The sequence below is a fragment of the Harpia harpyja genome, chromosome 20, assembly GCF_026419915.1.
Source record: "Harpia harpyja isolate bHarHar1 chromosome 20, bHarHar1 primary haplotype, whole genome shotgun sequence".
NCBI classification, from domain to species: Eukaryota; Metazoa; Chordata; class Aves; order Accipitriformes; family Accipitridae; genus Harpia; species Harpia harpyja.
The window spans coordinates 2,790,055-2,805,767 of NC_068959.1; the positions used below are offsets into that span (position 1 = coordinate 2,790,055).

At 37.6% G+C, this 15,713-nt stretch overlaps 1 protein-coding gene across 8 annotated transcripts in view; it reads left to right on the forward strand.

The window, feature by feature from the left end:
* Window positions 1–15,713, forward strand: part of RAPGEF6 (Rap guanine nucleotide exchange factor 6) — a 133,773-nt gene that overhangs the window by 91,316 nt on the left and 26,744 nt on the right. For 5 of the 8 annotated variants that reach the window (XM_052816462.1, XM_052816457.1, XM_052816460.1 and 2 more), the window contains 12 exons: window positions 237–395; window positions 946–1,098; window positions 1,618–1,782; window positions 3,050–3,157; window positions 3,516–3,719; window positions 4,435–4,543; window positions 6,520–6,763; window positions 7,095–7,252; window positions 8,316–8,330; window positions 10,822–11,062; window positions 12,191–12,574; window positions 14,645–14,856. In XM_052816462.1, coding sequence (XP_052672422.1) covers window positions 237–395; window positions 946–1,098; window positions 1,618–1,782; window positions 3,050–3,157; window positions 3,516–3,719; window positions 4,435–4,543; window positions 6,520–6,763; window positions 7,095–7,252; window positions 8,316–8,330; window positions 10,822–11,062; window positions 12,191–12,574; window positions 14,645–14,856 — 2,152 coding nt within the window. The remainder of the gene's footprint in view (window positions 1–236; window positions 396–945; window positions 1,099–1,617; window positions 1,783–3,049; window positions 3,158–3,515; window positions 3,720–4,434; window positions 4,544–6,519; window positions 6,764–7,094; window positions 7,253–8,315; window positions 8,331–10,821; window positions 11,063–12,190; window positions 12,575–14,644; window positions 14,857–15,713) is intronic. The other 3 variants (XM_052816464.1, XM_052816459.1, XM_052816461.1) reach the window with 1 other exon arrangement.

Sequence of the window (15,713 nt, forward strand, 5' to 3'; positions counted from 1 at the left end):
CTCCCTACTGAATGAGTTCTGAAATGAATGAAGAATGCTGAAAAGCATTCTTGTTTCAGTCATCTTTATTGCTTGCCTTACAGTACACATTTTTAGTGAATTAAATGTTGCAAAACTGTTGTGACAACAAACTGGAGACTGCAAGAATAAGCCTCTCTGAGATAAGAGCATTCGATCGGCTTATAGAAGTTGTTGAATTAGCTTCAGTTTTTAAATTTGTTTTTTACTTCTTCTAGCTCGATTCTTGGTATGTTATTTTAAATGGTACAGTGGAAATCAGCTATCCTGATGGGAAGAGTGAGAGCCTCTGTATGGGAAATAGTTTTGGGATTACTCCCTCTCTGGACAAACAGTACATGAATGGAGTGGTCAGAACCAAAGTAGATGATTGTCAGGTAAGACTACAATTCTATACAACTGCCTCATATTTTTAAGCATCTAATAAAAGAAAACAGCCTACTTTCATCTTAAGGCATGATCTTTATTCCAGGAGCAGAAAAAAGGAGGCTGGTATTTTGTGGCTCAGGGGCTCTGCTGTTGGGTTAGTTCTGCACTCTTTAGTAGCTGGGATTTGTCTCACGCTGCTGTTGTGTGAGAAACAAGAACTTCTGCTTTGTGCTGAAATGTAAGCTTAGTCCGCCCCAGTCATGCTGTGTATGTGACTGACATGCAGTAAAAGCAGATAAATAGAAAATACCCATTTCCACTTCTTACAGGCTCTATTGTCTATATGTTTAGCCCATTCAAACAAGTTTTTGGGGATGTAAGAAGGTGACCAGTTCTATTTGTCTTCTATTTCTAACTTTCTCTCTTGTGTAGTTGGGCAGAACAGAGTGGGGTTGGTATCAAATGCTGTGCTATCGTGATTGTGTTGAAGCAGCCCAGAGATGGGGATACATTCGTGTTTAGGATATTTATTAACAATCCCATGTTGTTTGGGGGCAGTTTGTCTGTATAGCCCAGCAAGACTACTGGAGGATTCTGAACCATGTGGAAAAAAACACTCATAAAGTGGAGGAAGAAGGAGAAATTGTTATGGTAAAGGAGCACAGAGAGTTGGATCGCAGTGGAACCAGAAAAGGACACATAGTTATCAAGGTGAATTTCTTTCTATGCTTTCCATTAATCTATTAAACCTTTATTTATTAGTAAATAAATACAGTTTCGGTCTGAATCTAGAACACATACTCAGTTTTGTCTGTCTCAGCTCAAAAAAATTGATTGGAAGGAAAATATATTATTTTACAAATTTAATTCCATCTCCCCTTTAATAAAGTTAGACCTGTTCAGCAGATATATTGAGTTTTGTATTGGGAGCATCCTTTGTGCGTCTTCATGTATTGACCTGTTTTTTGTAATCTGGAAGAGGAACTTAAACTGTTTATTAAAGTTAAGGGAAGTTACTAATTGTTTTAGCCAGGTATTACCTATGCAAAACATCTGGGCTGAGAGAAGCATGAAGATTTGATTTAAACACGTTAGTGTGTTTTCTCCGGAGTTTGCCATAACTGAAATTTGAAAAGGGAGTAGACTGCTCACATGGTTTTATGTTAAGATACTCTCTAGAGAGAGGTAGTGACGAGAGATACCAGTTATTTCTTGCATTTAATTTTTAAGGCAACACCCGAGCGACTCATCATGCACTTAATAGAAGAACATTCTATTGTGGATCCAACCTACATCGAAGATTTCCTTTTAACATACAGAACATTTCTAACAAGCCCCCTGGAAGTTGGAAATAAACTCTTGGAATGGTTCACAGTGGACAGCCTCAGGGATAAGGTTGGTTCGAGTCGAAGAGATCAGTATTTTTGGTCAAAATGTCTCCAAATTGATTCCTTTTTGTGTTGCTGATAAACTAGGATTATGCTCCAGCTATTTTATATGAACTATTTTAAAGCAAAGTACTTATCACTAGTGTCACGAAAGGATTCTCCAGTGTGGTGTATGCATATAGTGTACTATCCTAATTAGGTATGACATTGCTTCTCTTCTGCAGAATGCTAAATACTGTTTTCTATTAAATTTAAAGATGTAAATGCCACTCTCTGAAATCCTTTTTCACCAGAAATGCAGGGAAATTGTGTTCATGATCTCTTGGACATACCATCTTTCTTTTCACAACAGCATTGTGCTTGTCTTCCATAATTTTCTACTGTAGAGCTTTTCAGTGCATTGAGCACACTGTGTTTGAACAGCTTATTACGAACTCTGTACTTAAAATAAACTCTGCTCAAGACAGGTGCAGTTGATAAAAATGCTTCCATAAATAGAACCAGGTTCAACTCTGTGTAACTGTATGCACATACACATGAAAAATGTTCATAGTCTGGAACTTGTATCCATGTCCAATTTGTTGAAAATTATGGCAGTAAAATTCTTAGCCAGTGGTTTTATGCGTTCTAGCTTTGAGCTGAAGGAAACCCAACAGGCTGTCAAAATGCAGTATTTTTTTGTGTAGGAAGTTGTCTGGGGTCTTTTGCTGTGGTTACTGCTTCTCTTCTTACCTTTTTCCATGCTGTTCATTTTGGCAACTACTGTTTTTTAAGAAAAGGAAAGTAAAAGAAAAATGTCTTAGCAAATAAAAGAGGAAATTGTTTATTTTTAGAAGAGAAACTGCTATAGACTAATCTTTTTTTATAACATGGATGGATAAAACAGTTGTCAGGCTGACTTTATCATGAATGGTAGTAATTGTAGCATGTACAAAAGATCATTAGGATGCTTTAAAAAATATAAGTTTTATAAACAGCATAGGGAAGAGTTAACTGAAGATGGATTTGTGCACTAGTAAGTACGTGTAATGTAGCCAGTTAGGTACAAAAATGTTTGGTTTTTTATTTTTCATTTGTTTCCACAAATAAAGGATAAGAGAAGATGATTTCATGTGTAAATGTCTCTTGCTTCTGTTTGTTAACAGATGCAGTAATCTGTCATATGTTATTCTGCCGTGTCCTTGTATACTTCTTTTCTTATAGATTAAAGCTTATAGAAGAGTCATCGGTATGTTTATATATACATAATTTTTTTTTTTTTTTTTTTTTAACAGGTTACCAGAGTGGTCTTACTGTGGGTGAACAATCATTTTAATGACTTTGAAGGAGATCCTGCTATGACTCGATTTCTGGAAGAATTTGAAAAGAACTTGGAAGATACGGTAGGAGCAAAAAAGAACGACTGTCATACTTTCTAATATTACATGTTTTCATTTTCAAGTGTGTTACCAGTGACTAACACATGGTAGTCTGCAAGACTAACGGTTAATAGATGGCTTTTAACATGGACATATTTGTTCTTAAGTATATATTTAGATATAAAGCCCACATAAAATAGTACATATGGCAGTCATTTATGTGTTTCTGCATTACTGCAAAAGAGGACAAGGTTTATTTATTAAGGTTTGGATACATGGCATCAAAAATCCTTTTTCTGGCACTTGGGGGTTTTTTCACAACTCTTTTTCCATTTCTGGTAAAAGAAACATTGCACTCCATTTCATGTCTTCTGTGTTACAGAAAATGAAAGGACATCTCAGATTGCTGAATATTGCCTGTGCTGCCAAAGCAAAATGGAGACAAATTACCCTGCAAAAACCTTCTAGAGATTCGCCACTGTTTTTCAGCCTCCTTGGAGGAAGTGACAAGGGTTTTGGTATTTTTGTAGAGACTGTGGAAACGGGCAGTAAAGCAGCAGAAGCTGGACTTAAGCGTGGTGATCAGGTAAAAAGAATAAAGCTCATTTAAAATATTCTGGTTTCAACCAGCTGTAGTGTTCTCAACAAAAAGATGATGCTGTTTACTAAAAGCAAACAACTGGCTAGTATGCTGTTGTGAGTGCCACAGTTCAGCTTCAGTTTACATATGTTAAATGGGTTTCTATTAAATAGTTTAAATATCCAAATGTTTAAAGTATTTAAATATTTCAAAAACAGAATGGGAAAAGAAACCAAGTTGTAGTTATTTTAGGAAACTTTCTGATCGGAGATACGGTTCAGTTGAAGCCACCAGATTGTTTTGTTGGATTGATTCCCACCTAGCGTGAATCATCCCAGTTCACTGACGCTGGTGGAGCAGTGACAGTTCACACTAGGTGAAGATCCAGCCTTTGATGTAATACCAGTTCTATGGTTTGTGATCCACCATTTTTGATTTGGGTGCAGTTCCTAATTGCAAGAATGTCACGTTACCACAGAAAATAAATTTGTTTAAAGCATTTGTCAGGTAGAAATGGAGGTCCCGGCTTGTTTACAGGATAAAACTTCACTACCATGATGAAAATAGTTATTTTACAAGGTATGTTTTCATTCTACAGCTGCTGTAAAGATGATACACAACTTCTGGAAAGTTCTTACTGTGCCTGTATTATCACCTTTGTATTTGTAAGTCTGTCAAACAGTTATTCTCCTAATAGTCCAATTTTTATTTCTTCTTAAAGATAATGGAAGTAAATGGACAGAATTTTGAGAACATTACCTTTGTAAAAGCTCTGGAAATCTTAAGGAACAACACTCATCTCTCCATTACTGTAAAAACAAACATTTTTGGTGAGTAGACTTTATAGAGGATGTATTTTGTGTAAGTGAAGAAAACCTCCACTCTTTCTGGCTTTAGCAGTGCAATAAGATTCCACCTTTTTTTTCCAACTGGCTCTAGGAGTGAAAAGTTGTGCAGAGGTCCCCTCATTGTGCCTCCATTTGCTCAGATAGGTTCTTGTGTGCCAAGGGCTGCACGTTGAGTGGCACAAAGCCAGCATAGCCAGCTCTTTACTCCCTGAGAAATCCTCAAATGACTGTTTAAGCGGCTTTAGTGTCCCTTCATGCGATACAGCTGAAACGAAGCCAAGGGATCTGGACTAAAATATTTTTGCCAAGAAACAGCAAAAATGTAAAACTGGGCTTTCGTAAAACTTTTTATAATGGCTGTAAGAATGATAGGTTAAGTTGCCTTTATATCTAAAATTGAAAAGGGGATATAAAAAGTGGTATGACATATAAATGTTGGCTTTTAATTGTCAACGTGAATATAAACGCATAAATACCTCTTGAAAATCTCAGTCAAATCATCTGTTCTTTTTCCATAATCCTGCTCAGGCAACAGAATAACCACAGCTACAGAAAGAACGCGACTGTGCACAAGATAGCTCCTTCCTCTGTAGTTGTATCTGAGACCTTCTGATGGTTTTTTTTCTTACTTTCTTCCTCCAGTTCCCTGCCCTTGTTCACTATTGATTTTCCTTTAAATTATTATTTTCTGTTTATCACTGTGAAGGTAAGAAGTTTCAAGATCCTAGCAGTTGCTTATTAGCAGAGTTTCAAAAAAGCATAAAACAGCCATGGTAACCGGTGGTCCACACTAATGTGAAATGACATAAAATAAAGCATAACTGTAACTGAGACAGTGATAGATTTTTCGTTTCTATTATAAATGTAAGCAACATAGGTTTACAGGTGGATTCTAATCTCTTCTCTTCCTGCTAGCTGATATAATTTCAAGGTGATTTCTCTGATAAATTTTAATGAATTCATGTCTTGAAGCTTTTTTCAACACTCTTTTTATCCTGTCTTTTTAATTGAGTGCTAAGTGCCTAGTGCTGACAATGAGCAATTCCTGTTCTTATATTTGAATCTATACTGTGAAGGCTTGTAGACTTAAATTTCATTACATAATAGAAATACGCAAATTGACTGGGACTTTCTGTACAGAAAGACCTGGTTGCTCATCGGGACAGTCTGAGTAATTTGTTCTGTACAATTCTGCATTCTGCCAGTATTGCCATATTTTTGACAGAAAATACTGAATTTCTGACTTGGGTGATTTAAAAAGATTTTAAAAGATCTTTAAAAAAATAATTTGTATTGATAAAGCAATTTGAACAATTTGTTTTCACTTTTTATATGTGGGAAGAAACACAAAGCCCACTATCTTTTCCATGGAATTATATCTTTGGGAGTGTCAGTGTTGGTGGACTGGCTTAGTTTGATAAATGCCATAGGAAGTTTGATGCAGCTTCTGTTCAGTAGTATTACTAAAAGCAAGCAAAGGCAGTTTTGGAAAATATCAGTCTGTCTTGCAGTTATTCTTGAGGAAGCACCTGCATTCCATTAGATGCATCCAAAAGATGCAGACAAAAAAGTCAGTAAATACATAGAGGTGATTGCTGTGAACGCAATGTTTCCTTGTTACCTATCCGGTAACAGTAGACTAGATCTATTAAATTTGCTGTGATATGTGCTAATTTCAAAAGTAGTGAGAACTCTGCTGTGCAGAATGTTTGATCGTTTTTATTGAACATTTAGGGGTTACTTTTTCTGCCGAGGTAATCAAAAGCAAAACTTAAATGCAAAAAGACCCACATCCTTATAATCAAAATTAAAATGCAATGTGTTGCCTGGTTTGTAACTCTTTGGTTCACTTTTTCTGCAGGGATGTGGGAAGCAAAAGGTTTGAAGGGAAAGAAGAATTCACTCTGAAGTTTTAAGCATGCAAAAGTAAATTACAATGATTGTATCTTCTGTTACAGTGTTTAAGGAGCTGCTCTGCAGGATAGGACAAGAGAAGAATGGAATTCCACATATTCCAAAAATTGCAGAAAAGAAAAACAACCGTTATTCCATCCCAGATATGCCTGGAGATGTGGAACAGATGTTTCCCCGTGAAAAAGGAAACAAGAAGATGAAAGCAAACACTGTTTCTGGTGGGAGAAACAGAATCAGGAAAATTTTAGACAAGACCCGATTCAGCATCTTGCCTCCAAAACTGTTTAGGTTTGTCAGACTCTTCTGGTCAAAAAGTAGTTGTGCCTTATTAAGTTGTGATATTTTAGTTGCTTAATATCTTCAGTCATTATGTCCATGTTGCTTATGTTTTTTTAAAAAAAATGCAGCAAATCTGACCCATAAATGCAGAACAAGACCAAAATACCTTTTTTCTCCCAGTAAACATTTCCAAATATGCTTTTCCTCTGTCCTTGTTTTGAAAGCCTGTCTACAACGTGTAATTAAAACATCTGAGTGCCATTATTTTTCTTAGTTTCATTCATCCCAAGATGAATATAAGGAGCTTAATGCACATAATTGAAACAAAATTGTTTTGCAGTGATGGTAGTGTGAGCCAGTCGCAGGACGACAGCATTGTTGGGACTCGGCAGTGCAGACACAGCCTGGCCATCATGCCTATTCCGGGAACGCTCTCATCCAGTAGCCCTGACCTGTTGCAGCCTACAACCAGCATTCTGGATTTCTCTAATCCTTCAGGTAAAACAGCAGCATTCGCTTGATTTACAGGATGATTACAGGACAGCTGCTTCAGGGGGAAAATTACGTCTTTTACCAGCATCAAACAGGCCGAGTGCGGTTACCTGTTTATCTTGTGGCCCTAACAGGTCCAAACTGGAGATTTGCTGAAAAGCCAAACTGCCTGAACCTCTCTTGTCTGCTTTTTTGTAATGTGACACTTTAGCTTGTTTTTACAAAGAAATGTATTTTGCCACCTCTGAGAGTCTTTGATTTGCTGGATTTTACCAGAACTCTGGTGGGAGCAGATTATCTTTGTCTGCACCTTTCTCTTTTGTCATCTCTTCCCAATACCAGTACTCCTGGTTATTTGACTTGTCCATCCACCATCTTTGAATATATATATTTCAAGCAGTATTGTGGATGGAATAGGACTGCCATGGTACCAACATAGTGATTTTAATGTTTTACAAACATTACGTATATTCAGCTGTAGGTCTGAAAAACTGAAAAATGTTTTGAGATGTGTAGTGCATGCTTTCATTGCTATTACTGTAGGAATACAGTTTATGGGTGGCTGCAGGAGGCATTTGTTGTTATATGCAGCTGCCTGTAAACATGTCAAGTCAGAATCTTGTTTCCCTATTTCAAGTGTAAGTTCTGTGCATAATTATGTATTCGGTAAGTGCCTTGTGCCTATGACTTATGTTTATGTAAACTCGCAGATTTCCCCTTTAAAAGGGATGTACACAGATATATCCTATCAAGTGCATAAATATCCATAGCAAATAAGTTTCCTTTTTGCTGCAAATCCAGGTTCTTGCTGTCTGCATGAGACCTACACACATGTTCTCTAAGAATCTTCATTTAATACTGTACAAGTTACTGCATAATATGAAATGTTGATAACTAGTCCTTCTTACCTTTACTTTAAATTTACAGTAACAAATATGCTGTCATTTTTGAATGGCAGAGAAAACCAAAATATTTCTGACAGTGTACTACATACACTTGATAAGTTTTGTAAACATCTAAATCTTGATTTGGTGTTGACACAGTTTTTTTCTTTTTTTCCCACCCGCAGCTGTTGGGTTTTACTGTAAGTATCCTGATGTATAGCATCCTGTAGACCTTAATATTGCATGGCTTGCCTGTTAAACTTAACACTGTCATATGTTGCATTGACATAGTTGTTATTGTTAGGGCATTAGATAGTCCTGTGCCCTGTAATCTTCCCTGAAATAAAACAAATCCGTAGGTTCTCTTTATGGGCACAGTGCTGTGCTGAGGCCAAGACCTGTGTTTTGTTCCCATTTCTACCACCGACACGCTGAATCACCTTTGGCAGGTTACTTTGCTTCTTTGTGACCTTGCTTTAAAGGAATGAAGTTGCTTACATCCCTTTTATAGAAATGGAAGTTTTAGATGATAATGTAGTTTGAGATTTAGTTTGTTCTTCTCTTGGACTCTGTATAACTAAAATTATGTGCATGCAAACTTGAAACCTGGTTTGTATTGTCAACACAAGATGAATAATGCATAAGAAAATAATTTTTATTAATGTTTACCTGCTTAGAAGCAAAGACCATGAAGACAGACATGTGCTTGTAATACAAGTTTCCCTCACCCGTCACAAGTTACACCAAGTTGTGGTTGCATGGTGAAGTTTTGGCTGCATGATGATTCTTTTTTCTTTTCTCTGCGCCCCCCCCCCCCCCCCCCCCCAATTATATTACAGTTTTTGGTTTGATACCTTGAGTGTGTTCTGATTTTTAGGTATATTGATACCAAGGTATAGATGTTTACATTTTCTCTTGATTTATTATGATTTTTATGAGTGCAGGCATTTCCCAAATTATTCAGTGTGTCATTTTCACCACTTCCACTCTGAAATAAGTGCATAATATTTATTTTTTATGTTATTGTCCCCATTCATGTATACATGGAGCTTTTCAAATTCAACTAGTCCCCAACTACTAATGAGACTATTCTGGTAATGTGATAGTCATAGTAATGAAACTGTTAGTCGATTTAGTTTTCAATCAGATTTTTTTTTTTTCTAACACCCTGTTTCCTCCCGTCTTCCAATTTATTTACAGCTGATGTTTCTTTTTTCCAATGGCTGGAAACTTTTGATGCTGGCTCATAAATTACCTGCTTACTTTTTGCCCTGAAATTCCTGCTACTTGCCCCCGTAACACCCATTAAGTCCTGATACAAGAAAAAAGTAACCCCAAGGTCACTGCCCCATTAAGAGAGGTCTTAATTTCTTCCTTAAGCAGTGGATTTTGACAGAGAGGAATTAATGTGTAGGTGATGTGCTCTCGGTGCTCAGAGAGCTGATGCTGGAACGATCTTGATGCACAGCCCGGCAGGACGATTCGCCTGGCAAAGTGCCGATTCCCCTCGGACAGAGGGAATCCTGGTCGTTACCTCCCCATGGCACTCGCTGCCCTGCCGGGCGATCCGGGGGCTCCCCTCGGGTGGCAGGTCACATACCTCAATCCGTGGATTTGGCACTTTATCGCTGAGGTTATTAAAGGCTGGTCAAATAACAGTGAGAGAAGCGAAGGGCTGTTTTGGAGGCTGCTGCTGTAATAACAGCCCTTCACTTCTCTCGTGGGGAGTCTCTGATGCAGGAGTTAATGGCACATCTGCCTCCAACGTGGTTTTTGAATAGCTGCAGGCTCTGAAGACGTGGCTGAGGGCTCAGAGAGAGCCTCCCACCTTCTTAGGTCTGCAGAAAACTTGTGAAGTTTTAGTCTTCAGAGTTTAGGGAGGGGATAAACTGTGCTTCCTGGAGTTTCAAATTAGTGTGCACTCTGACTCTTGACTTTTTTTTTTTTTTTTTTCCAATCAGTTTTATTTTGAAAATCAAGCCTTCTGTAATAACTAATGGCGCAAATTATTTCCAGTCATCAAGCTGTAGATTAAACGTGTGTTTCTTTAGATATTTATTTCCTGCTGTAGGCTGCCTCAGATAAAGCTGTTCTCCAGTGCATTTATAATACATAAAATGTGCTATAAATAAGTACACTAGCCAAAGAATTAACTGCTGGCAGCAGCTTAGTTCCTTCAGGGTGAGAGGGGGAGTATAGAAGTTTGCAGCTAGTTATGGGAGCTACCAAATCTCCTTTCCTCTTCGCGTCCTCCTGCCCGCAGCCCATCGACGCGGGCTCGATGGCTTCCCACCTCTGGGAAGAGTGCCTGGGCACGCGTGTCGATTCTGGCTCTCGCAAAGACAAAAGAGCCAAAGAAGGAACGATGCTGCCAAAGTTTTTGAGACACACTGAGAAGGACAGTGTACAGCTTAGTAATATATCTGGATGTCTTGTACTTTGATTGTGGTTATGGGACGATAAAGTAATTGAGTGTGGAAATGCAGAGAGGAGAAGCGTCCTCTTTTTTCCTCTCAAAGTTGAAGGAAACAGCTGAATATATTAATGAATATTTGTCAAGTCCAGCATGTCTGCTTTTTCTTGCTAGCTGTTTTTTTGTTTTCTGGCTATCAAATGAGACAGTAAATGACCTCGTGTCTTTTCAAGGGAAAAGTAACTTCACACATTAAAGGTGTTACTCTGTTATTTTAGATATTCCGGATCAAGTAATAAGAGTTTTCAAAGCAGATCAGCAGAGTTGTTACATTATCATCAGCAAAGACACTACAGCAAAAGAGGTTGTGAGTCACGCTGTCCACGAATTCAACTTGACTGGAGCCCCGGAGACCTACTCCCTCTGCGAAGTGTCTGTCAGCCCCGAGGGAGTCATCAAGCAACGGAGACTCCCAGATCAGTTCTCCAAATTGGCCGACAGGATTCAACTCAATGGACGGTAAATGCGCCCTTGTTGTGATTTCAGTTTGGATTTATTTGCCTGTGCCTTTTAGGATTGAAACATCCAAAAGAAACATCATGAAGGGATGTTTTAATTAAAATAAACGGGTGTCTGTTAGAAGAATAAGCAAGTAAATGTCAGTAACTTACACTTTCCTCTCCTCTTTTGTTCCTTGTTTCATCTTCCTTTTCTGCACCCAAAAAACCCTTCCCCAAATCTGCAGCAAGCTTGCTTGATGACAACTAGATTTAGCAGATCAGGATAACGTATATAGTAGTTTACACTTAAAAAGTTATATTTGTTCTGACACTTTCCACATGTACTTCAGGATTAAAACATACAATTAATTACTTAGTGATGTCATGTTGCAATGAACTGATACTAACCTGAGATAAATTCTTCCAGTTTTATGTAAACTGTTATGAATGTTTCTGAAATGTAAAGTGCTTCAGTTTTATCTGATGACCTGATCCATACCAGAAGAAAGTTTATTAAGTAAAAAATTCTTTAGTTGTCTTTGCTAGGCAACAGAGGGAATTTATGAGGAATAAACTTTTGTATATCTCAAAGTCATCTGCTTGGGACCATGGAAATGAATTTTCCAGGTAGTATTCAGGAAATGAAAACGTGTGTGCTTCATGTAAATATTAATATGCCACACTAAATTTATGTAAGGAACCACACTAAATTTGTGTAAGAAATGGAGAAATACATTAACAAGAGATTTCTCAGGACTAATGTCTATTTAAAATGTTATTTCACTGCTGAATTTACAAATGGAAAAGTAACTGACCTTTTTCTGAAGGTGAAAGCTACAGCATATTACAGAGTACAGTATAGGAAATATTAGCAAAGAGGTAGATTAAAACAGCTTTTGAAATGTTTTTTTTACTTCAGTAATGATGGCATTTTATACTAGCTAAAGTACTAGGTTATGCTGACCCTTCTTGCCTCTGTCTTTGCCTCTTGCACTGGGTTGTCAACAGCAACACGGAAATACTCTCATGTAAGCACCCCTGCAGCGTCAGTAAAGTCCACGTTGATTGGTATAGTTCAGTGTCTTTGTGGTCACAAACCCTCTGAAGAGCATCTCTAATGCTTTATTGTAACTCACTTATTCTTTAGGTATTATCTAAAAAACAATATGGAGACAGAGACCTTATGCTCAGATGAGGATGCTCAAGAGCTACTGAGAGAAAGCCAAATTTCCCTCCTACAGCTGAGCACCATTGAGGTCGCCACTCAACTTTCCATGAGAGACTTTGAATTATTTCGCAATATTGAGCCTACAGAATACATCGATGACCTTTATAAGCTGGACTCCAAAACAGGAAATGCTCACCTGAAACAGTTTGAGGATGTCATAAATCAAGAGACATTCTGGGTTGCCATGGAAATTTTAGCAGAGCCCAACCAACTCAAAAGAATGAAGATTATTAAGCATTTCATTAAAATTGCCCTCCACTGTCGAGAATGCAAGAACTTCAATTCCATGTTCGCAGTTATAAGGTAAAACACTTCCCATTTGTCATATCTGATTTGTGCTGTCAAAGGCAATTCTGTTAATCTAAATGGAAGGAAAAGAAATAGGTATATGCTGAACAGATTACCAATGGTGCTGGGTGGTTTTAAGGGAATTACCAAGCTTTTAAAAAACCAGACTGTACAAAGGGATGTATTGTCGCTTGCTCAGCCTCAGAGGTTCAGTCTTATTGCGGTGGTTGATGTGACTGTCTCTTCTTTAACTGTTACCTAGCAGGGAAAGAGAGGATTTGGACAAAAGCACTGTTTGATTGATGAACTTCAGAAGCCTGCCTGAACATTGCTGTCATTTTCTGTGATTCTGGCACCCAATTTCCCTTCTTTTTTCAGTCATTGTTACTTTTTCAGTGTGCACTGAGTCATATGTGTGATGATGAGATTACTTTATTTCTTCCTTTCATTGTAAGGACTTCCTCAAATCAGTCTTGTTTTAGTTCAGTTTTCCTTTTCATTCTTTCCTGTCATCTGCTTGCTTCTCTTTTTTTTTTTTCCTCTTCATTTGCACATTTAGACTTTCTCTTCTGACTTATCCTAGATGCTGCTACTTTAACAGCATGAGTTCAGCATTTCCTTTATTTGCAATTATCTTATACCCAGGTTTTACTTCAAGAAAAAAAAAGGCACTGTGATTCATCAGACAAAGATCTGGATCCATGCTGTATCCCAGCACCAGCACTATCTTTGAAAATACTATTTTTAAATATTCTCTTCCATGTCTAGCCAGTTTATCAAATGGTATTGGCTTCTGTTTAGTCATACATTAAAGAATTCACGAATTTCCTTAAAGGGTACAGGGCAATCACTGGGGCTGTGGCTACTCATTACATGGTGAATACACATGTAGATACTGAATCTAATTCCTATATTCTGCTCCATAATTTCTCATGTTTGTTGTAGGTGGAGAAATGACTCTTCCTGCTTCTCAGTTCAGTCTAATCAGGCCATGACTGAAGTGGTCTTTGGTCAGAAAAAAAGCAAATAAATTGGTTTTTGTTTTACCCTTATTTCTAGAGGAATATGTTTTTGTTAGCATATGGCACAGGGGTTCTCTTTCTTGCCTTGCCTTGCATTGCATGTCAATACGATGCCATATGGTTCATGAAATAGGAAGATAACCATCCTAATGTAGCATGTAAAAGAGGAGCTGTGTGGTGGCATATGTTTGATTTTTCACGTGAGAGAAGGCTTTGTTTGTGGTTTAACAATAGCATGTAGAGAAATCTGTATAAAAAAATAAAACAAATACAAAATGAGTTTCTGAAGTTTTCAAAATGAGAAAAAAAATCCTCTTAGAATAGCAAATTCAGTAATTGTATGATTCTGGGTTTACTACTGAATGCCGGAGAAAATCACTTTCCAGTTCTGCAGCTACAAGGACTTCGCAGTCATTGCAAAATTTCTTGAGCAAAGTTGGTGGCAAATTATGATAGGGAGGATGGATATATTTAATTTTTTAATTTTTTTTTTATTGCATCCAGATAATTCTGGATACATTTTTACTTAATGAGACTGAGGGCACGATAACAAGTTTTAGCATGTCTCCTGCTTCTAATTCTCAGTCTGTTGGTTCTTGTTTACAAATGCTCCAAACATACTCCTCTTAAGTCTTGCCACTTTTGCTTGGGATAAGGTGTGCACTGTTCTCACTTGCTCCTGTAGCTGTGTGTTCACCTCATTAATTTTTCACCCTTTTTGTCCTTATTGTGGTATACATTTTTACAGGAGAGAAGTGGTTTTTAAATTAAATGGGCATCAGTACTGTGAGGACAGAGAGATTGTTTTGGCAGGCTAACTTGAAATTCGTACCTTGTGAATAGGAAACAGTCATGCTTTTTACAGTTCTCTTTTTCGCTTGCTCACAGGAGTGAACAGCAGAGGTTTATTGTGATGAACTTGCAGCCTGGCGTTCACCCAGCTTTACAGTTAACCTTGTGAAAGCTATTTTTAATCCTTAAAACAAAAAAACCAACCCTTTACTTCCTTATGAAAGGTAATGATTCCTCTAACAGCTAATAATGAAACATATCTGCCTTACAGTGGGTTAAATCTAGCACCTGTAGCACGTCTCAGAGGCACCTGGGAAAAGTTACCAAGCAAGTATGAAAAGCACCTCAGAGACCTTCAAGATCTATTTGATCCGTCTCGAAACATGGCAAAATACCGCAACATCCTTAGCAGCCAGAGTATGCAGCCTCCAATTATTCCACTTTTTCCTGTTGTCAAGAAGGATATCACATTTCTACATGAAGGTAATGTCAAACATAGAGAAATAATAAACTAAGCATTGAATATGCTTTAGCCCTTTCTTCAGTGCTCCGTGACTCAACCAGTGTCTAAAAGAAGCTGCCACCAGTAGGATGCTTTTGATGCATCCTTTATAGGAGTAACATAAAATAGAACTCGGAATGCATAATGCAAGGGACTGATCTTAGACAAAAATTAAAAATTAAATGCATGTTTTTAATATTTTAAAAGCAATGCTTAATCTTAGTCAGCTGTCTTAAGGTTTAGGATGGAAGAGTAGGTGAGTGTGCTAACTGGTAGTTACAGTATTTCAAATATATTTCTCTTACCAAACTTGTTGCAGAGATGTTCCTACGTTTTCATTCCATGTTGTGGCTTTCAGACAGCTACGATGATACAACACCTCCTACTCTTGCTTTCAGCATTTTCAAGGGTTTTTGTTTAAACATTTCCATTTTTCCCCATTTTTTTTACACAAAGTTTTGTTCACAATTGTTTAAGGTTAAGCATTTCCAAATATGCCCGCTTCTTGGTTGTGAAGTTTCAGAACTATTTGAACTTATTTCAGAATGTGAACGCTGTTGATGTCGATTCTGTGTTTATAGTATTTTAACATCTATGCCAATGAATTTGGGCATAGTTCACTTACTCCTTTTTCTCCCTACTAATACTTGTTACTTTAGAAATAGATTGACAAGAGCAATGCTAGGTAGTCTGAGTGAGCCTGATTGTCATTTCTGTTTTGCCAGTTTCCTGTTTTCTTGCTATTTTGATTAAAGCAGTTTTGTCGATGGAGGGGCAGGGAGGGAAGAAGGGTAATGTGGGGGACTTAGAAGCACGTTGCCCATTAAAAAAGTATTTC